General features: G+C 38.5%; 1 protein-coding gene across 5 annotated transcripts in view; it reads left to right on the top strand.

The window, feature by feature from the left end:
• The first annotated feature begins 205 nt into the window (after positions 1–205).
• The window catches only part of Sirt1 (sirtuin 1), a 28,225-nt gene continuing 5,093 nt past the window's right edge, over positions 206–23,337 (top strand). The window contains exons 1-8 of one of the 5 annotated variants that reach the window (XM_023566684.2): positions 207–666; positions 2,186–2,302; positions 4,642–4,883; positions 5,844–5,996; positions 17,937–18,084; positions 19,135–19,214; positions 19,938–20,124; positions 21,965–22,519. In XM_023566684.2, coding sequence (XP_023422452.2) covers positions 279–666; positions 2,186–2,302; positions 4,642–4,883; positions 5,844–5,996; positions 17,937–18,084; positions 19,135–19,214; positions 19,938–20,124; positions 21,965–22,519 — 1,870 coding nt within the window. In that variant the 5' untranslated portion in view covers positions 207–278. Of the gene's footprint in view, positions 667–2,185; positions 2,303–4,641; positions 4,884–5,843; positions 5,997–17,294; positions 17,419–17,936; positions 18,085–19,134; positions 19,215–19,937; positions 20,125–21,964; positions 22,520–23,337 lie in introns of those variants that run through there. The other 4 variants (XM_063239575.1, XM_013156679.3, XM_063239576.1 and 1 more) reach the window with 4 other exon arrangements.

Here is a 23,337-nt window from a genome sequence, read left to right on the forward strand (position 1 = left end):
TGCACAACGCGCCGCCACGGGGTGGGGCCGCAGGCAGCGCGGCCGCGATTCCTCCCGGCCCAGGAGCGCGGGAGACGCCCGGCCTCCGCCCGCCACGTGACCCGGGGTGTTGTGGTCCGGCCCGTGGGTGGCGGGCGCGGCGCGAGGGCGGGGGTGGCGAGGGGCGGTCACGTGACGGGGTTTAAATCTCCCGCAGCCCGAGCCGCGGGGGCGCCAGTGCCGCGCGTCGAGCGGGAGCAGAGGAGGCGAGGGAGGAGGGCCAGAGAGGCAGTTGGAAGATGGCGGACGAGGCGGCGCTCGCCCTTCAGCCCGGCTCCCCCTCGGCAGCGGCGGCCGAGAGGGAGGCCGCGTCGCCGCCTGTCGGGGAGCCGCTCCGCAAGAGACCGCGGAGGGAAGGACCAGTCCCCGGTCGGAGCTCCGGCGAGCCCAGCGGGGCGGCCGCGGAGCGCGAGGTGCCAGCGGCGGCCGGGGACTGCCCTGCGGCGGCGGCGGAGGCTGCGGCGGGCGGGGAGCGAGAGGCCCAGGGGACGACCGCGGTCGGCGGAGACAATGGGCCGGGCCTGCAGGGCCTAGCCCTGGAGCCGCCGCCGACCGACGACGACGAAGACGAAGATGACGACGAGGGTGAGGAGGAGGAAGAGGCGGCCGCGGCGATTGGGTACCGAGGTGCGCAGGGCGCGGGCGGCCGGGACTGCGCATCCCCTTCCCTCCCCTGGACTCCCCTGTCGTCGGGGGCAGTGGGCTCGGGGCGGGGCGGCGCTGCGCTGTGCTGCGGCGCTGCGCTGCGCTGCGCTCGGGGCGGGTCCAGGCGCCCCTCCCTCCGCGGCCTCAGCTCTGAGCGCCCGGCCCCGCTGCGGCAGCGCGCGCCTCACTCCCGCCGGCCCGTCCTCCCTCCTCGCCGTGTGCAGCCCGCCCGGGCGGCCTTCGCTCTGCGCAGCCGCCGGACCCGCAGGCTCTCGCAGTTGGCTTTAAAATAAGTTTTTCCTCACTCTTTTGGCATACTGCTTTTGTTGAGATTGCTTTCGTTCTTTTTTTTTCTGTTCTCCCAACACCATTGACTCCTGCAACTTTTGTCTGTCCCGTGGAATGTACCTTTTGGAAATTGACACCTGTACAAATGTGTTTTTTCAGGCTTTATTTCTGACCTCGAAGTTTGACATTTTTAAAGCTAAGCAGTTTCTAAAGGCACACCCTATAGCATTTTTAGAACATTGTTTATACAAAAAATTTTTTTAACCTTTTTGCGATGCAGTTAATAGTGGATATAAAGTGACAGGACTTTTAGAGTACCTTCGTGAATATTGTTTTCTAATCATGATCTTGTTTTTATGTCAAGTATAATTGTTTTCTTAAATGTAACTCTGAAATCCAAATTGACATACATTTGGCATACTGAAGCCAAAAGTGTTGTGACATGCCATCCTGCTGGGTTTTCTGTTTCTGACCTCACGTTTCTGACCTAGGTGACTGTATATATATGTCTTTATCACTGTCCCTGTAACATCGGTTTAATGGACCATTTGTAAAAAATAGCGTGTGCATTGGGGACAGGATTAGTAAAACAGCCATTCATGTAATGAACAATGTAATAGACGAAATGTAATACAAAGACATCTTAGTATTTTAGTGTTACGTAAAAATGTGAACTCTCAAGGGTTTTATTTGAACAGCAGTTTGGAGAAAGTTTCTCTTTGACAAATTTCTTGTCTCCTCCCTTCCCCTCATGGACCCCAGAGCCTTGTACAATACTAGGTAAGCATCCTTGAGTTACATTTCTAATCCTCCTGTGTGGTTTCGATTTTTGAGTAGACATAATTTGTTTTTAGATTTTGATGCACTGTGATTTAATTCTAAATTTTCAAAGTTGAGGAAACTGCTCCTGTGAACAGTGCAAGCCTATTCTATAGGCATTTTATTTATATGTAGTATGAGTGCTAAATTTTTTTGTTTGTTTTGGGTTTTTTTTGAGACAGAGTTTCACTATATAGTTCAGGCTGGCCTTGAACTCTGGTTGATCTGCCTGCCTCAGCCTCCCGATGGGATTTCAGGTGTGGGCCACCACACCTCGCCAAGTGTTAAATGCTTTATTCATTGAAAATGGTTGCATTATAACCATTATAGATCATTGTACATCCCACATTCAAGTTGTTTCAGCAGCCTTGAGTTTCTTTTTAATTCTTTGCAGATAATCTTCTGTTAAGTGATGAGCTTATCACCAATGGCTTTCATTCCTGTGAAAGTGATGAGGATGACAGGGCTTCGCATGCCAGCTCTAGTGACTGGACTCCAAGGCCACGTATAGGTATGGGTCAGAGCTATGCAGCTGGGAACAAAAATTAAAAAAAAATTTTTTTTTGCTTTGTATTGTATTGTTATGTTTTATTTATTTATTTATTTTATGGTACTGGGGGTTGAACCCATGGCCTGTACATTAAATCACATGCCCAGCCTTTTAAAATTTTTTCTAAAATTTGGAAACAGTTGCTTACTAAGATGCCAGATAGCCCAGGTTGAACTGGAACTTGAGAGCCCCCTGCGTTGGTTTCCCAAAGTGCTGGGATTACAAACATGCACCACAGTGCTTGGCTTTTCTTTGTATTTTATACTTTTTAATTCTCTGCCCTGCTTAGCCTATCAAGATTTTTTTTTTTTTTTGTCTTTTTCGTTTTTATCGGTAACCAGGGATCGAACTCACGACTGCCTGCTTGCAAGGCAGGCGCTTATGCCACTGAGCTAAATCCCCAGCCCCAAGATTTTTAAGTGTATGGTTATTTATTTATTTAGAAGTGCTGAGCATTGAATCCAGGGCCAAGGGCTCTACTGCTGAGCTGAACTTAGAGGCCTCAGTTTTTGTTTATAAGTACCACAAGTTCCTGAAGCTGACCTACTACTTTTCAAACAGCAAGGGTCTGCTGAGCATGGTGGTGAATGCCTGTAATTCCAGCACTTGGGAGGCTGAGGCAGGAGGATCACTGCAAGCTGGAGACCAACCTGGGCTACATAGTTCAAGACCAGCCTGAACTATATAGGGAGATCTTGTTTCAACAATCCCCTACCCCCATCAACTAGGTCCTTTTTACTCTTCAGGTTCTTTTCACTTGTACCCTCATGTATTCTTTCTTCAGTTAGAGTATCTTCCTGTCTCCTCATTTTTTATTTCTTCCTAATGTTTATTACTTAGTAAGTTCTGTATCTTTCTTTGTTTTTCTGTATAGAAATGGACAGGGTCGTGTGTGTGTGTGTGTGTGTGTGTGTGTGTGTGTGTCCCCGTCTTTTGAGACAGAGTCTCACTTGGTGGTTTAGTTGATAGCTTAGGCTGTCCTTGAAGTTTCAGCCATTCTCCTGCCTCAGCTTCCCAAGTGCTGGGATTAATACTACACACATCTAGACAGGGATTCTTGACTGACTTGTATGCTACTGTTTTGCCAGTCCCTGGGTAAAGTGCCTGGCACATAGTTTCTGCCATCTCTTTCTTTTTCTGTCTGTCTCTGCTTTGTTCCTTGGAATGAACTCAGAGCCTTTCAAATGCTAAGCACACACTCTACATCCTTACCCCAATTTTCAAGTGAAGAACATTATCAGATATTTATTTTATTTCGCAGTCTGAGGATCAGACAGAGTTTTGCACATGCTAGGTGAGTGCTCTAACATGGAGCTATACTTCCAGTCTCATCAGTTTTATACCAAAGGCATGACTATCCTAATGGGATCTTTTTTGCTCTTGCATTTCCAAATGGCTTGACCTTTAACAGTGATGCTTAGTTCTTCTTTAATATCTGTAATTTGTTTAATTTTCTTAAGCCAGGAAGCTGATCTTAGCAAGTTTAAGGTAAAAATTATTAATGCTGAAAATATGAGCATTGAATGTATCATATATTGAGAGACTGATAAAGATCAAATTGAAGGTTATTACTGGAAAATTATTAAAAGATGGTAGTTATATATACATTTCCTTTTCTGTGTTCTTGACAATAAGTAACATGGGCTTTCAGAACTAGTAAAATCTTTTCTGTAATGACTTATAGACCTCTCTTGTAAATACTTTCGTTAATTATGTTGTATGTTTCTAGATTTTTACCATAAAATGTATTTTGAAGTCAAGTGTGGTTCTACACACCTGTGATCACAGCACTTTGGGAAGCTGAGACAGGAGGATTGCAAGTTCAAGCTAAGCCTGGGCAATTTAATGACTCTTAGACCTGCCTCAAAATAAAAAATAAAAGGCTGAGGATGTAGCTGAGTTTAAAAGTCCTAATACCACAAAAACAAAACAAAAATCTTATTCTGGTAGTTTGATTCATATGTGTTAATTCCCCCACCCCCTTTGTTTCTGGGAATTGAATCAGGGCCAGCTATGTACTTAAAATTAAGCACTTGTTTTATTACTGAACCGTAACCCCTCCCCTTTTATTCTTAAAATACATACTTTTAGCTCAAGGAGACCTTGTCTCTTTTAATGAGATCCCTGTAATCTCATTGGTATATAGCATTAACTTTGAGAGTGTACTGAGAATGGAATAACCTTAAATTTCATTTTCTTTGTTAAAAAAGTCAGACCATATATATTGTTATTCAGAAAATGAGATTTTTTAACACTTGGATGTGATTTTGATGTAAGTCGTTTTTTCCCCTATAATACAGGTCCATATACTTTTGTTCAGCAACATCTCATGATTGGCACAGATCCTCGAACAATTCTTAAAGATTTACTACCGGAAACAATTCCTCCACCTGAACTGGATGACATGACATTGTGGCAGATTGTCATTAATATCCTTTCAGAACCACCAAAAAGGAAAAAGAGAAAAGATATTAATACAATTGAAGATGCTGTGAAATTACTTCAAGAGTGCAAAAAAATAATAGTTTTAACTGGAGCTGGGGTAAGACACCAACACTAATACAAGGGAGAGGCAATGTGTGTGTGTGTGTGTGTGTGTGTGTATTTTCCGTTTAATCCCTTTTTCACTTAATGTTTTTTTTTCTGGTTTAGAAGAATTTATTCTTGTTTGTTTGTTTTTCTGGCTTTTTAAAAACAATCTCACTACGTAGTTCAAACTGACCTTAAACTCACTATGTGGCCTCAAACTCGTGGCAGTGTTTCAGCCTCAGCTTCTCAAGTGCTGGGGATACAGGTGTGCATCACCATGCCTGGCTAAAGGAATTTATTCTTGATGATGTTAGGAAGCTGCCAAAAATTGAATGCATGCAGGTCATCTAATTTGAGATCCTCTTGCCTCAGCCTCACAAGTAGCCCCGATGACAGGCAGACACCATTGTACCTGATTTGGAATACAGTTCTTTAGTGCTTTTGAGATAATAGGATGCTGAGTGATTTCTTTGGAAATGACAATAATAAATATTCTTGACTGTTTTCCAGTTAAAATAAGTGGGTCAGATTGGTTTATTCTATTTTCAGTTAAACTGCAATGGCTTTGTTAGTTAAATGCTTAAAAGGTTTAAAATTAGCCCAATTTAGAGCAAGCCTGTAATCCCAGCACTTGAGAAGCTGAGGTGGGAGGATTGCCACAAGGTGTTGGCCAGCTTTGGCTACATGGTAAGTTTAAGGCCAGCCTCAACTACAGAGTAAGGACCTATCTAAAAAAAAAAAAAAAAAAAAAAACTAAACAATTTAAAATTCCTTATCACCATTAAAAAAATATGTGCTGGATTTAATTACACTCACTTATTTTAATCTTTATTTCTACTTGAAGTTAGACTGGTGTATTTCTATTCCTTAGAAGAAGTTCAAAATTACTTTTTAGTTCTTTCCTAAAATTGTAAGAGCGCTATGTATAAAGGTAGGTGATTTCATTGTCTAAATTATTATATGTATATTTCAGGTCTCTGTCTCATGTGGAATACCTGACTTCAGGTCAAGAGATGGTATTTATGCTCGCCTTGCTGTTGACTTCCCAGATCTTCCAGATCCTCAAGCGATGTTTGATATTGAATATTTCAGAAAAGATCCAAGACCATTCTTCAAGTTTGCAAAGGTATTACTGACTTTCTAGTATATTTGGTCTCATGAAAAAGTATTTTTGTTCATATGTAGCTGCTTTTTCTAAGACAAGGTTTCACTACATAGTGCAGGCTGTCCTTGAACTCCTTTATACAGTCCAGGCTGACCTTGACTTTATGGCAATCCTTCTACCTCAGCCTTCTGAGTGCTGATTGATGTGTAGCTTTTTGAGCTGATCATTTCCTATCTTATAAATGCTGCTGCTATTATGGTGGGTAAGACCACTCAATTACAGTCAGTTTATTTTCAGGGAAGAGATGGTGTCATTTTACTCATTTATATTATGAAACAGTGTCATTTAAAAAATACGTATTTTATTTAAGGTCTTTATTTTGAACCTAGGGCTTTGTACTGAGATTTCCAGCTCCTTTTTTAAATGTTTAAAATTTTGTTTGTTTTGTTTTGTGAGACTGTTTAGAGTGGCCTCAAATTCTAAGCAGTCTTCCTGCCTCAGCTTCCCAAGGGTTGCTTACAGATATTCTGAGTGTTGGGATCACAGGTGTGCACTACCACACCAGACTTTTTTTATTTTGAGACAGAATCTTGTTTATGTTGCTAAATTGCCTGGGCTAGGTTAAAATTTAAGATCCTCTATATCAGCAGCCTCCCAGACTGTTGGGATTATAACTATGTACCACCATCCCTTGCTTCTACTTCGACTTTTTCTTTTTTTGAGACAGGGTGTCACTATGTGGTTCAGGCTGCCCTTGAACTCACTACTGCATAGCCCAGGCTGGACTCAAATTTGTGATCTTCCTGCCTCAGCCTCCCAAGTGCTGGGATTACAGGTGTGCACCGCCATGCCTGCCTCTATTTTGACTTTGATTGTTTTTTTTTTTTTTTTCTGAGTCAAAGAAAGTGCAAGTATTTACTCTGATATGTTTTATAGTATCCAGATTTTAACATGAGATAGTACCTGAAAATTCACAGGTGATTAGGGGTGAAGATTTTGAGATGCTTTTTTGTCCATAGTTTGCAAAGGATCCTTACTTTGCTCTAGTTCCTAGAGCAGTGATGGCAAACCTTTTAGAGCTTTTAATGATACAAACAGCCCACTGTGACAAATGTGACATAGATTTACCACCACTGCTATAGAGTCTCACTGTCCAATTTAGCAGCCACTAGCTATGGACCAAGCCTGGTGGTACATGCCTATAATCCTAGCATGTACCACCCTTGGCTGAGGCAAAAGGATCACCAGGAGTTTGAGGCCACTGTGTGCTACATAGCCAGTTAAAGACCAGCCTTAACTGCATAGGAAGATCTTGTCTCAAAACGCCTAAATAAATAAAAAATCAACAGTATGTGAAAGTAAATTCAATATTGGGTTAAAAATATTTTGTAATCTTTTCAGTGGGATTACTAGAAAATTTTAAATGACATATATGGCTCATGTGTCTGTTGTGCAGCTCTGCCATAGAATGTGAAGCTTAATATTATGTATTATACCGTGCTCATGAGACCTATTAGGAAACTTGTATTTTTCAGCTGTTTAATCTTATGGAAGGATTATTACATTTGAAAGTGTTTTGAACTAGAAGCTTTCTTAGTGAATTTTAAAGGGTGTTTCATTTACTTTCTTTCTTTTTTTTTTTTTTTTTTTTTTTTGTCTTTTTCCTTTTTATCAGTACCAGGGATCGAACTCACGACTGCCTGCTTGCAAGGCAGGTGCTTATGCCGCTGAGCTAAATCCCCAGCCCCCTTTCATTTACTTTCAAACCAGGTGATATATTTATACAGTGATACCTCAGTTCACACACTTAATTCTTTCCACAATTCTGGTTGTGACTTAAGTTGTAAGCATATATAGTGAACTGGGGTACCACTGTATAAGTATAGGAAAACCTGTGATTTAGAATAAATGGTATTAATTTAAACTGATGACTTTCTTAAAGAGATTTTTTTCTTTGCTTCTTTTTTTTTTTTAGTGCTAGGTCTTTGCACTGAGCTGTATCCAACTCCTTTGTTTTTCTTTTGGGAGAGTGTCTTGCTGTGTTTCTTGGGCTGGGCTTAACAGTTGCCTCAACTTCACAAAGTACTGGGATTATAGGCATGTGCCACCATGCATATCTAAGAAATAGAAATTCTGTTTTATCCAAGTTTTGTATATTAATGAGTGTTAAGAGTAATACAAGAAAATTATATGAAAAATTCCTTTTTATTTACATGTGACACTGGGGGTATTCTCTGCCCTTTTTATTTATTTGTTTTTGGTACTAGGGATTGAATTTATGACCTTGCACTTGCCAGACAGGTGCTTATGCTGTTGAGCTAAATCCCCAGTCCTGTCCTTTTTATTTTTTTAATTTTAATTTTTATTTTTTTTGTCTTTTTCCTTCTTACCAGTACCAGGGATCGAACTCATGACTGCCTGCTTGCAAGGCAGGCGCTTATGCCGCTGAGCTAAATCCCCAGCCCCCTTTTTTATTTTTTGAGCTAGGATCTTGCTAATTTGCCTCAGAGGGACCTGAACTTGCAGTACTCTAGCCTTAGCCTCCCCATGTGTTCAGGTTGCAGGCATGGACCACTGCACCCAGCTAAGAAGTCTTGTGTATGAATTTAAACAGTAAGCCAGTAGTATATTTCAAAATTTTTGAATAATCAAGAGAATCTTTAATCTTTCAAAAAAAACTTAAAACTTGACAAAGTTTGAAGTGTTAAGCTCTGTATCAGTAATGGTGATAATATGTAATGAGCTAGTCTTTAAACACCTGGCTTATACCTAATAAATAATGCAGAATAAATACTTTGTGTTGTTAATTACATGACTATGACAGCGAAGTTGTATTGTTTTAACCTTGTACTAGTAGTTCTCTTGCATGGTTTTGAAGGCCAGTGAATTAACATTTCCAGGTTTCATGATTTAGATGTAGAAGACTGCCATTATAATAGCTCTACTTAATAGACCTTAGAGCTTTTAGACTCCAGCAGGTAACTGGAAATTACTTAGATATCATACCGGGTTATAAAGATTGAAACACTAGTGTTTTATATAACACCTCCAAGAGTTTTGCTGTGAATTCAATTTTTAAAATTAAAAACAAGTTTTCATTAGTACATTTGCAGTGCATAATGACTATATTTGTTGTGGAGAGTTGGTACATATACAGAACATCTTAATTTTTTAATTGTTCTCTCCTGCTTCTCCTGTTCCTTTCATCTCTTGGTCCCCTTCCCATTTGTAGATCTATTTTTTTGTTTTCTATTATCCTGTTTGGTTTTTTGAAACAGTATCTCACTGCTAGTCCAGGCTGGCCTTGAACTCACTGTGATCCTTCTACCTCAGCCTCCAAGTGCTGGGATTATGGGCATACACTACCACATCTGGTCTTTTATATATTCTTTAATTTTCTTCTTTAAACTACTTTTATTATGATATGTAAACTTGTGTGTCTGACTTAATTTTACTTAATGTAATCTAAAGGTATGCCCATTTTTCTTCAGAACACTCAAATTTACTCTTCATGGCAGAACTATAGTCCTTTGTATATAAGTACATTATGATGTTATCATCATAGAGGTCACGTCAAAGATTGAGTTGTGCTGCTATAAAACTGGGAATATGGCATGTATAACTGTAACAGGGTATCTTTAACTCTTTAGGGAAAAAATCTAGAAGAGAAATAGCTGGGTTGATTTTTTTTTTTTTTTAAGTTTTTTTTAGTATTTCTGTTTTGAGGGGGAAAAAATGTTGCCAAAACTAATTTGTCTACTTTTTTTTTCTTATATAAATTGCCTATGTAGAATATAAAGTACAGTTAAGTGCCAAAAAATGAAAGTTTAAATTCTTGTCAAGGTGTGTGGCACACAGCTATAATCCCAGAACTTTTTACAAATAAAAGAAATCTAGACAGTGTATGAGATTTTAGAAGTATGAACTACAATAGGAAAAGCATATTGTAAATTTATTTAAATGAGTTTAATATGAAGCCATGAAAAGAAGTATTGGTGAAATTATTAGATATGAAGGAAAGGGAGAATTTCTATGTCCTGTATCTAGCCCTTGATAAAATATAATTACTAAAAAGAAATTCAGATTTTACTTAGATTGCTAATTTAATGGGGAAGTGTGTTTTAAAAAAAGAGGCTTCTGGTCCACAGGAGCAGTTTCATTTTTTCCTATTTTTTCTTCAGTACCTCTAGGCCTGCTAGGTACATGGCTCTATTAACTGTAGCTTCTAAAGCTCAGAAGTGTTTGACACTTAGGTTGCATAATTCTTTACTGTGGGGAGTTTCTGCACACTGAGGTATGTTTAGCAGCATCCCTGCCTCTGCCTACTTATGCCATCTCAGTCCTGACATACAAAAGGTTTGCAGGCAAAGCTAAAATGTTCCCTGCACAGTTGTTACTACTTGAGTACCAGATATTATATTGTGTTCCTAGGTGTGGTGCACTTTGAGTTGTTTATATAAGAACATTTAAGGTCGATTTTAAAGCTATAGAGTCATGTTTGGAATCATGTTTTTATCTTTCTCCATAATAAGGACTTAAGTTGATAATGAGTTGTGCTCATGGTTCTCATGAACTTGTAATTCACTAATGGCATAAAAATGGTTCTGTTTATTTTATTATTTATTTGTGTGTGTATGTGTTTTTTTTTTTTTAAAGTTTTAAGTTTTTAGGTTTTTTAAGACAGGGTCTTGCTTGTAATCCATGCTGGCCTTGAACTGGCAGTGATATTTCTGTCTCAGCCTCCACATTGCTGGGATTATGCCACCAAGCTCAGCAAAAATGGTTGTAAAGTCAATGAAGCAGGGCATGGTAGCACACACCTACAATCCCAGCGCCTGCTTGTAATCCTTGCACTAAAGAGGCTGAGGCAAAAGCATTATGACAATTTAAAGGCCAGCCTGGGCTACATAGCGAGTTCAAGGCTAGTCTGAACTATATAGCAGTACCCAGTCTTGGGGAAAAAAAAAAAGTCAATGAATGTGCAACTGATTTAGGATATATATTAAAAATTCAGTGAATGTTCTTTTCCTAAATTAATTAAAGTTCAAGTAAAATTAGAGGAAAAATATGGACAATTTTTAAAAATTTAATTCCAAGATGAGTTATATTCAGTAATTACTACTTTATAGAATTCAGACATACCAGATCATGTAGTTTATTTTTCTTGTGCATGTATTGCGGATTGAACCCAGAGCCTCTTGTATTTTGGGGAAATGTTCTGTCACTGAGCTAAGATAGGAAGTTTTAAAACACTGTCTACCTAAAAGAGTTAAAGCATAGTAGTAGGCACCTAAAAAGTCGAAGAATGCAAGCAGCCGGGTGTGGTGGCACATGCTTGTAATCCCAGAGCTCCACAGGCTGAGGCAGGAGGAACTGAGAGTTCAAGGCAGCCTAACCTGCATTGTGAAACCCTGTCTCAAAAAGACAAAAAACAGATAGATAAAATGCAAACAGAAACTACAGTAAGGGGTTGGGGATTTAGCTCAGCGGCATAAGCGCCTGCCTTATAAGCAGGCAGTCGTGAGTTCGGTCCCTGGTACCGGTAAAAAGGAAAAAGACAAAAAAAAAAAAAAAAAAAGAAAAAAGAAACTACAGTAGCTACAGTCTCTTTCATCTGACTATACTTATGTTAAGCTTGCATATATATGTGTTACATATATGAGGTGTGATTACAAATATGGTGAATGTTTAAAAAACATTTATTGCAATAAGACACATTGCCATTATGTCTCTCAAAATACCCTCTGTTTCTAACATACTATCCCATCTTTGCTACTTTCTAATGCAGTTCTAGAAGTCCTTTTAGGTGAGTTGTGCTGTCATGGCTGCTTTGACATCCTGCATGATTTAAAACACCTTTCATGGTCATTTTGATTTTGGGGAAGAGTCAGAAGTTGTATTGTGCATGATCTAGTGAATAAGGTGAATGTGAGGGCACAGTGTAATGTTTTCTTAAAGCTCTCAATAGGTCTTAGAAAAGGTTGAAATAAAAAATGCTCCCATGAGAGTATGTAAGAAGGCAGATTTAGCATGCCTTAACTTCTCCACATTCCCCACCCACAAAAACTCCACAGTACATTGCTAACATTATTTTGCGTTGTTTGGGGATTGAATCAATGCCTTTTGTATGTTAGGCAAAATGCTGCACCACTTTAGCTGGCACCACGCCAGCACAGCCTATGTTAAGTGTTTAAAAATGTTTACCGCAAAGCCAAACACTGGCCTCTAACCTTGCTTTTTTCCCTACTTAGTATTCTTTTATTGAGACAAGGTCTCACTATGTAGTTTAGGCTGGCCTTGAACTCAAGATGATCTGCCTCAGCCTCCTGAGCGCTGGGATTACAAATGTGTGCAACCACCCCTGGCCCCATGTAATAGTCTTACAAATAGTTTTGTAGTAGTATTTAATAGACTTGTTTTTTAAAATTTTTATTATATGATTATTATATGATTATATGATCATGATTACAATTATGGAGAGTTGGTATTAGAGATTGATTTATTTTTTAAAATTTAGGTCTTTTTCAGTTTTGAAATCGGTGTAAGAGGTAAAAAAAAATAGCATCTTACTGTTTTGTTTTTTCTTTTTTAGCATCTTTTTGTACTGCTTTTCCTTTTTTTATTTTTATTATTTTGTAGAGGAAATCGAACTTGGGACCTTGCACTTGCCAGGGAGGCACTATGCCATTGAGCTATATCCCTGGCCCTTTTTTTTTTGGTGTGTGCAAGGAATTGAACCTAGGGCTTTGTGCCTTCTAAACACATGGTCTATTACTGAGCTAAACTGTCAGCCCTAGTGTTAGTTTTTCTTGTGAGATAAGGTCTTGCTGTGTAGTTCAGGCTAGCTTTAAACTGTGCAGTCCAGGCTGGTCCCAAACTTGGCAGCAGTCCTCTTGTCTTAGCCTCCTGAGTGTCCTACTGTTCTTTTTTAATTATTGTGGATTATTACTTTATATCATCATATCATTTCTTTGCTGTTAGTCATTTTTTTTCCCCATTGGAATGCTTTTTCAAACTGATTTGGGGAGATATTTATAATCTTTATCTTTCTATGGTTGAGGGACTGGACCTACTGCTTTTGCACTGAGCTACATTCCTATCCCTGTCTTTGAGACAAGGTCTTGCTGAATTTCCCAGGCTGGGCTTAAATATATGATCATTTTGCCATTGCCCTGGGATTATAGTCCTGTGGCATCACGACTTGTAGAACGTTTATATTCTTGAAAAGTTCATTAGGTGGTAACTAATAGCTGCACTAATTGGTTAGCCATCCTCTTAGCAAGCTTCTTTTTCATGTTTTAAATTGTAAATGTACTCAGTCTAAATGTGACCTGTAGTCTATGAGTTGAAAATATTTATTCATATAAATGAATAAATGAAATTATATACATTTATGGTATACAGCATTGTGGTTTTTGTTAGTTTTGGTTTTTTGAGACAAGGTCTCGCTATATCATTTCCGGCTGGCCTCGAAGTCACTGTGTAGCCCAGAACAGCCTTGAACCCCCTTCTTCCTGTCCCAGCTTCCAAGTGCCAGGATTATAGGTGTGGATGCCATACCTAGTGTATTTGTTGTGATATATGTATTCATTATAGGATGGCTAAATCAAAATAAATAATATATCCATTACCTTGTATTTTATTGATGAGAACATCTAAAATTACTCAGCAGTTTCCAATACAGTACATTGTTATTAACTATAATATCCACGTTGTACAGTAGATTTGAAGTTACTTTCCTTTGCTGAGATATGGGTCTTTTGCTCAACATCTCCACAGTTTCATGTACCTTAAGCTAGGAATTATTGTAATTTTTAAATGGTTAGGGAAAAATAGAAACAGTATTTCGTGGCACATGAATAGTATATGAAATTCTAATGTCATTTTCCTGAATATAAAGTTTACTAGAACACAGCCATTTTCACTCACTTATATATTGTCTGTGACTGCTTTTTGCATTACAATGGCACAGCTAAAAAGTTGTGACAGACATAATATGGACAACCATATGGTATAGAAAGGCTGAAATATTTACTAACTGGTAGTCCTATATGGAAAAAGTGTGTTAGCCCATAAATTCCTAAGGAAACTAGACTTAAAATGTAAGTGTATTTTTTCTTCAAGCAGCTAACTTTAGTAGTATTGATTATAGTCAAGATATTATGTAGGGTATTTGAGTGTGGTCATATGGATGAATGAAAACAAGATTATGAGGATTCTCTATGAATATTTTACAGTGCAGGATTTAGGTTCTAGTTTATTACAAACTGCTGCCTCTTTCTGCTCTATGAATTTAAATTTAGTCTTTGATCAGTCCTTCAATTTTCAGGGGTTACAGTTAACACTCTTTGTTTTGTTTTTTGTTTTTTTGTCTTTTTTGTTTTTATCGGTACCAGGGATCGAACTCACTACTGCCTGCTTACAAGGCAGGCGCTTATGTCGCTGAGCTAAATCCCCAGCCCCTACAGTTAACACTCTTACTTTTAGGGTCTTTAATTTAGATTGCTAAAATTTTGAGGAACCAGTCACTGCTGGAAAATCTTTGTTTTGGCTTAGAACCTCACTAGAGCAGATAGTTGTTTTTTTAAAAAGCAGATTAGACATTTTGTTTTTATTTATTTATCTTTTTGAGTCAGGGTCTCTCTGCAGTTCAGGTTGGCCTTGAGTTCACTTTGTAGTCTGGGCTGCGCAACCTCAGCCCTCCCGAGTGCTGGGATTACAGGCATGAGCCACCACGCCCGGCTGCATTTTATTTTTTAATTCAGATTTTACTGGTAATTTTAAATACACATAATGATCACATTCATCATAGAGAATTTGGATCCGTACACAATGTAGTGTGAGGATGATTGTTTTTTCCCATTCCCCTACCTTCTCTTCAAATCCTTCCCTCCCTTTTTACAAAAGCTTTGTTTCCATGTTTTGCCTCTTTTTTTAGAGCAGATAGTTTTGAGCTGTACCTTTGACCTTATTGGTTGGCCTTCACCAATTCCTGGATTATTTCCATGTTTTAAGACATAGCTGAAGTGGGCACAGTGATGCACATCTATAATCCCAACATTCAGGGATGAGGCAGGAGAATTGCAAGTTCAAGGTCAACCTGGACTACAGAGTTGAGATCCAGGCTCAAAGGGAAAAAGAGACACAGTTGTGTGGAAGAAGTTTTTAAAAATAATTAAGCCCTTGGTGATTGGGTCCTTAAAAGGCCTTTAAGATGATGAGATCTGGGGTACCCTGCATTGCTTACAACAGGGCTAGGATGTCACAGTTACAACATAGAAGAAATCATATTCTTAGATCAACTTAATTTTTTAGCCAGGTGTAGTGGCATTTGCTTAATATCTCATTTACATTTAAGGGGTGCAGAGGCAGAAGTATCACACGTTTTAGGCCACCCTGGACAATCTAGGAATTTTGCCTGACCCTATCTCAAAATAAAAGAGGATAGGGATGTAACTTGGTAGAAGTCCTGGGTTCAGTCAGACCCCACCACAAAAAACAACAACAAAAGCAAGTGCTTGATGCAGGAGTGTTTTCTGCAAAAAACAAGTGCTTTCAAGTAATTTTTTCATAGTTTCTGATTATATTCCTTGGTTTAAATATTCCATCTTTAAATTTAATGATTCAGAAAGAGTCTACTTTTATATATGAAAGAAAATAGAAGTCAGACTCAAATCTAAAATGCAGGCTAATAATAGTCTTTTCATAAATTATTTCCAACAGTTGATTCGTAATCTTGAATTATGACAAGTTGAACATGAAGGGAAATTGGAGTGTAGAGCTACATCTAATCTTTCACACATTTTTGTGTTCTCTACTGTCTTATAAGAGGAGGGTAGGTAAGATATAATTGATTCAAAGCAGGTAGATAGTCTTAATATTCTATTAACTTACTGGGGGTTTTTGAGACAGTGTTTTGCTATGTGTTTCAGGCTGGACTTGAAGTTACTGTATAGCTCAAGCTGACTTTGAACACTCGGTGAACATTCAGTGATCCTCTTGCCTCAGTCTTCTGCTTACTGTGTGCACCACAACACCTGGCTAGTCTTAATACTCCTGCTCTCTGATATATTAGAGTTAGTCATTCCTTCTTGTTTTGTGTTTGACATGTCTGCTACTTCAGAGATCCTGTTTATCTGTTGCCTACCCAGCCTCTTTGTAATATTGGTGTAAAATACTCTTACTAGATATTTTTTGAAGGAAATTTAATAGAAATAAAAGTGTTTAGTTTTCTAAATGTAAATATAACAAAAAAATCCTGAGGTAGAAGACAGGTTGTATAGAACCCAGTATTCAAAAATACAATGCAGCTTTCAGTTTTTTATAGTTATTGACCTTAATAAGCTTTTGTGCTTGTTGCTTCTATACCTGTCAGTTTTTAAATTGCAGAGTTACTGTTTGTGCAGTGTCTTTGGTGGGGGGCAGCTATTTATAAACTTGTTTTTTTAATAAACATTTTAATATAAGGCAGAATTTTTGGATTATAGATTTTCAGCAGTATATGAACATATATATGAGCTTACTATTACTGGGAAAGTATCCTTCTATTTGGGTGGCAGAGATTTTTTTTGTGTGGTTTTTTTTTTCCTGTCTTTTTGAGACAGGGTCTCATTGTGCAGTTCAGGCTGGCCTTGAGCTCACTTTGTAGCTGAGGCTGGTCTCGAACTCGCAACGATCTTCCTGCCTCGGCTTCCTGAGTGCTGGGATTACAGGCGTGAGCCACCACACCCAGCTGGCAGAGTATTTTTTAAATTTGAGATAATAAATAGGTTAAAAAGTTAAATTATCTCTAATCTCCCTATTAAACTCCTTGTCAGAAGTGAAAATTTCTCCAATCATAACCTGTTGGCATTCTTCCTGACTTGTTTATATGGACATATCTATATATGTGCATATGATTTCCATTTTTGCTTAGTAATAAAAACAAATTATACACACTGGTGACTAACTTGCTTTTTATCACTTATGCCATGGACCATTTTCCATGTCAGTGTATTTAGATTTCCCTCATCCTTTCTAATGGCTGCATATCCCACTATTATTGATGTACCGTATTTGTACAACCAGTTCCCTATTGATGGACATATGGTTGTGTTGAAATTTTTACTAGCATTATGATGGGTTAGAGCCTGTATGGGAAGGAAGTTAAGTAGATGGTAGCACTACTACTTTAATGGAAAAAGTAGAGAAGGAACTTCCTTTGCCATAGTCACTAGATGAAGTTGAATAAAAACACTGTCAAAAGTTGGGAGGATCAAAATTGATACTTTTTCTCTGATCTTTTTGCCATGTGTATATCTGAATTCTTTGTTTTTAAAGAAGAAACAGCATTGAAGCATTATTTGGGGGGAAAACACACACACAAAATCCAGCAACTCAGCATTCATGAGCAACTCTATACTATACGAGTATGTGCCTGTGCAGTGGAAGGAAAACAATTTTGGTAAGGAATTAAAGCTTTAAACTTCCAACAGGTTGATATTTATAATGAATGATAAATTTTTAAAAAATTTTATGTTGACAGAGCCTTTTTTAATTAAAAAAGTCACCCTGTCTTTGATATCTGTAATTTTAGTGAAAGTTTTCCCCCTTTTCCCTTAAAGAAAACTCTGAATTTGCAGCCAACAGAAATAAGATACTCTAAGGTGTATATTACTTCTCACTTATATTAAAATATCTATTAAGATTTATCAGAGATGTTTATGGATCAGCTTTATCCTTTTCTTCAAGGAACCAGTTTCACTAATTGCTGAGTTTTACATATTAACATTACAGCAACATTCCTTTTTCTAGGTGTGTGTTGCATCCGTCTAGATGATTTTAAAATGCTCATATACTTTGTTTCTAAAATTTATATATGAAGGATTATCATTGGTAGCTTTTTGTTAAGCCTAAGCAGGATGGATGTTTGTTATCACTTATTTCATTAATCATTTTTTTTCTGCTTTTTGCATTATGTAGGAAATATATCCTGGACAGTTCCAGCCGTCTCTCTGTCATCAGTTCATAGCCTTATCAGATAAGGAAGGAAAACTACTTCGCAACTATACTCAGAATATAGATACGTTGGAACAAGTTGCAGGAATCCAAAGGATAATTCAATGTCATGGTTAGTAAACTTCAAGATGGCTTCCTATCATTTAGTTTTATAGGAAAGACTAGGATTAGAAAGCAAGCTGCCAGATAGGCACAGTGGTACCCAATTGTAATCCCAGCACTAGGGAGGCTGAGGCAAGAGGACTGCTGAGAGTTCAAGACCAGCCTGGACTACTGAGGGAGTAGTAGGCCAACTTGGAATACATAGCAAACCACTATTTAAAAAAACAACCCCAACAACAAAGGCTACAATATAGTAATGAGAGAGTATGTATCATTATTTAATGTTACCTGCTTACATGTAGATAACCTAAGAAAAGTAGAATGTAAGAATAATGAAACCAGACATATTGGCCTTGACTTGAGATTTAATTGTACACAATATCAGGTACTAATATACTTTTGATTTCAAAAGATGTTGCTGTTGCATACCACGAATGTTTCTTTAAATAACTAAGCCAAATGTGGTGGTACATGCCTGTGATCCCAGCACTCAGGAGGCTGAGGCAAGAGGATCACTGAGAGTTCAGGGCCAGTCTGATCTACATTGTGAGTTCAAGGCCATGCTGAAAAAGCCCTGTCTGGAAAAAGAAAAAATTACGTAAAAATTCAGTAATTTAGCCAGGTATAGTGGCTCACTTACACCTGTAATCCCAGCATTTGGGAACCTAAGGCAGGAAGACCTGTGCAAATTAGAGACCAGCCCAAACTACATAATGAGACTGTCTCAAAGTCAGCCTAAAGTAAGCACTTGCTATTTTCTTATATATCTATAAATTGTTTTTAAATACAACTGTGAACCAACAGTTGGACCCTTCCAACTGTATTTTTTAGCCCTGGATCAGTTAATGTATTGAAAAGAATAGCTTTTGAATACCACTGTATTGAGGATTGGATTCTCTGCATCTGTATATACTTAAATTCTTTATCAAAACTCTTTAACTTTCCTTTGGACTCTTCTAATATCTAAATACTCTCTATCTGGTATCAAACTTTGTAACTTGTGTTAGGTTCAGGACACATACTTCTTTTAATAAAGCACACATATGTTGGCTATTTATAGGTTCCTTTGCAACTGCATCTTGCCTGATTTGTAAATACAAAGTTGACTGTGAAGCTGTACGAGGAGATATTTTTAATCAGGTAAGGTATTACCCATGTTTTAGAAAATTGTGAACTGCCCTGATCTGGTTTTTTTTTTTTTTTTTGCCTCTACCCCACCCACCAAGTACTGATGTGGTACAGAAGGATCCAGGAAGAAAGTGTTAGTATTGGGAAATTGTGAAATTGCACCTTAGTATCAAAGCCTAAATTTAATAAAAAGCCATATTACAAATGAGATGTTGCTGTATGTAGTTTTTTCCTTTCAGTATCTGTCATTTGGAATCTTAAATTAGTTGTGGTAATCCTTCAAAACATTTTTTAAATGATGGTAAAAATATTTCATCCATGTTGTCAAAAATGCAGGAAAATATAGCAGAAAATAAAACTCACTTCGAATGTCCTATGTGCTTAGCTGCATAGTTAACCATGAGTAATTAGGAGAGAGGAATATAATACATTGATAGGAAATTGTATAATACAAATTTCTGTATTTAAGGGTCAAGTCCCATTTTGTGTATGTATGTTTCCCTTCTAAATACAAACATGGACTTTTGACTGTCAAATGTACATTTTTTTTTTTGGTGCTGGGAATTGAACTCATGACCTTGTGCTTAAAACTAAGCAGGTGCTGTGTGCTGAGCTGTATCCCCAGCCCTTGTGTGTTTTAATTCTGAAATGCAGTTAGGAAGGCTGGTTATGTTTACTACTTCTAACTTGGGCCTTCCCTTCACTTTCTGACCTTAACCAAAATCGAACATGCAGGTAGTCCCTCGATGTCCGAGGTGCCCACCGGATGAACCACTTGCTATCATGAAGCCAGAGATTGTCTTTTTTGGTGAAAATTTACCAGAACAGTTTCATAGAGCCATGAAGTATGACAAAGATGAAGTTGATCTCCTCATTGTTATTGGGTCTTCCCTGAAAGTGAGACCGGTAGCACTAATTCCAAGTAAGTTGGTGATGGCTTGGGGGGAACTGCATGTAATGCTATGGGTTGTGGATCTATATAACAGACTCCAGTGAGGTCTGTTTAACAGAGTAGTGACGAGCTAAGCCTTAGTTTATTGGTGGTATTCTTATTCATACACATTAGTCAAAATGATTCTTGGGTACAGGGGTAAATAGCTGTTAAGTAACATTGAATTTTATTTCTAGTTTATAAGAAAAATGATGTAGAGAAGCATTTATTTATGTGGCAGTGGTTGATTTACATAAACTCATGAAACTTTTCCTCATCTTTTAGCCTTTTTTTTGTCTTTTTCATTTTTATCAGTACTGGGGACCGAACCACGACCGCCTGTTTGCAAGGCAGGTACTTAGGCTGCTGTGCTAAATCCCCCGCACCTCTTTTAAAATTCTTTTTGCAGTACTGGGGATTGAAGCAGGGCTTCATGTGCTCTCTTCCAGGGAGCTACAGCCAATCCCATTTTGAGATAGCGTGTCACTAAATCCCCAGGCTATCCTCAAGTTCGCAGTACTCCTGCTATAGCCTCTCAAGTATTGGCGATTACAGGCATGCATTACCACATCTGGCTCATGTAGTTTTAGTCTTCTAATGAGTATAGTTGTTAATCTTTCAAATTTAATTGATTTCATATCTATTAAATATAGCTTGCTAGAAGTGTGGTATATTTATGTAAGCTAGAACCTGGGGACTCAAAAATGAATACTTTTTTCCTATAAAACAACCATGCCGTGTCACAGGACTAGTATATAGATCTACCTGAAACACAAGCATGATTTTGTGTATAAAAACTATTTGCTTGGGAAAATGTCTTTATTGTGATTTGACAAGAGGAAACAGTATCAGACTCCTGACCAGAGAATTAAATCCTGATCCCAGTACCACTGAATAGAACCAAACTAAAACCCTACCTCAGCAGTCACTGATAGCCAGAAGAAAAAGTTGAAATTCGGTTAAAATACTATATACACAAACATTTAGTATGTAAGTACCTTTGAGTTTCTTTTTTTTGTGGTGCTAGGGATTGAACCTAGGCTTTGTGTATGCCAAGCAGGCATTTACTGCTTAGCTACAGATCCCTTTTTGAGATGGGGTCTTGCTGGACTGCTCACACTGGCCTTGAACTATTGGCTTCAAGCAGTCCTGCCAGTACAGGCGCTGCTCTGCTAGACTTTTTCTCTTAGAAGCGTTCTGTGTGGTAGTATATGAATTTACAGATGAGAGCTAAAGATAACTTAATGAAAATGTGAGATGAGTTTATAACTGTAAGTATGACTGTTCACCTTTCTATCAGTAGCCATTTCAGTAGAATAGTAACAGTGCTGTGTGCCAAGAACTCCACATCTTGACCTTAAATCATTTCAACTTCACCTTACCCTGTGGGAAAGTATTGTCATTGCCCTCAGTCTCTACAGAAAAGGAAATTGAGGTTCAGAATGGAAAAGTGAGAAGCTTGTTCAGACGTAACCAGGAGACAGGAGGAGCACAGCCAGAGCTGCTCAGTACGTAGCTCTGGTAAGATGAGGTGGCTTGGCTCGTATCAGTGGAGTTTTCTTTTCAGACAACTAGAAGCCAGGTCAGTGGTGTTTCGCATGGTGTATTTGTTGTGGAACTTTTTTTCCCCCACAGAGAGGGTCTCACTATGTTGTACAGGCTGGCTTTGAACTGTGTAACACAGGCTGGCCTCAAACTCAAGTTATCCTGCCTTAGCCTCCTCAGCGCTGGGATTAAAGGCATGTACCAACACACTCAGCTCTTCGTTGTGGTTTTATTAGTTTACTTTCCCCTCCCTTTTTCTAACTCTTTCTTTTCATTTTATTTCTAGGTTCCATACCCCATGAAGTGCCTCAGATATTAATTAATCGGGAACCTCTGCCTCATCTGCATTTTGATGTAGAGCTTCTTGGAGACTGTGACGTCATAATTAATGAGCTGTGTCATAGGTTAGGTGGTGAATATGCCAAACTTTGTTGTAATCCAGTAAAGCTTTCAGAAATTACTGAGAAACCTCTGCGAACACAGAAAGAGTTGGTTCATTTATCAGAGTTGCCACCAACACCTCTTCATATTTCAGAAGACTCCAGTTCACCAGAAAGAACTTCACCCGATTCTTCAGTGATTGTTACACTTGTAGACCAAGCACCTAAGAGCAGTGTGGATGATTTAGACGTACCTGAATCAAAAGACTGTGTGGAAGAAAAACCACAGGAAGTACAGACTTGTACTAGAAATGTTGAGAGTATCAGTGTGGAAAATCCAGATTTGAAGGATACTGGTTTCAGTACTGCAGAGAAAAGTGGAAGAACTTCAGTTGCTGAAACAGTGAGAAAGTGCTGGCCCAATAGACTTGCAAAGGAGCAAATTAGTAAACGGCTTGATGGTAAGAAATGCTGTTGAACCCTTTTTAAAAGTGTGATCATCATAACAGAATAGTTTAAGAAATTAGCAGTTTTGAGGTTAATTATGGTGGCAGTTTTTTTTTTAATTGGGTTGGGGTGGGATCCAGGGCTTATTGTACATTAGGCAAAATGCTCTGTCACTGAGGTACACCCCCAGACCTGACGTAAGTAGCAAGAAACTGAAGGGTTTTTTTTGTTGTTTTGTCTTTTTCCTTTTTATCGGTACCAGGGATCGAACTCAGGACTGCCTGCTTGCAAGGCAGGCGCTTATGCTGCTGAGCTAAATCCCCAGCCCCTGAAGTTCATTTTTTAAGTTAGAGAAAGGCAAATCTATTAGTATCTTACATAATACAAGGAAGAAAGAAAAGCACTTGCTTTAGTGGCACTCCATCTCTTCTTTCCTTAGGGGATGGAGATGAATATATAAATCAAGTGACTATATTTTACATGCTCTGCCACTTTCTGATGAGAACTTTAGCTGGTAGAAATGACTAGGTCGAGGTACAGGTACTCTCTTTAGGGTCACCTGTTTTTATATGCTCCTGATTTTATTGTTTGGGGTTTTTTAGAGATAAGATCTTGCTTATGCCTTAAAACTCACTCACGTATTGGACTCTGCATCTGATGTTAATGTCATGTAGTAGGAGACTTCTTTGGTCTAGGTGGAAAAACAGGGTCGTAGAAGTAAAGTATTCCATGTAAGTTATCAACTAGGAAGAACAGCCAGATGATATTTCAGGTCTGTCTGTCCTGAGGCTATTCTTAGTTAACCCCTATGCCATGTTGTATAAGATCTACA

The sequence above is a fragment of the Cavia porcellus genome, unplaced genomic scaffold (assembly GCF_034190915.1).
Source record: "Cavia porcellus strain 051 isolate PalLab524CR breed Dunkin Hartley unplaced genomic scaffold, mCavPor4.1 scaffold_28, whole genome shotgun sequence".
Taxonomy (NCBI): Eukaryota; Metazoa; Chordata; class Mammalia; order Rodentia; family Caviidae; genus Cavia; species Cavia porcellus.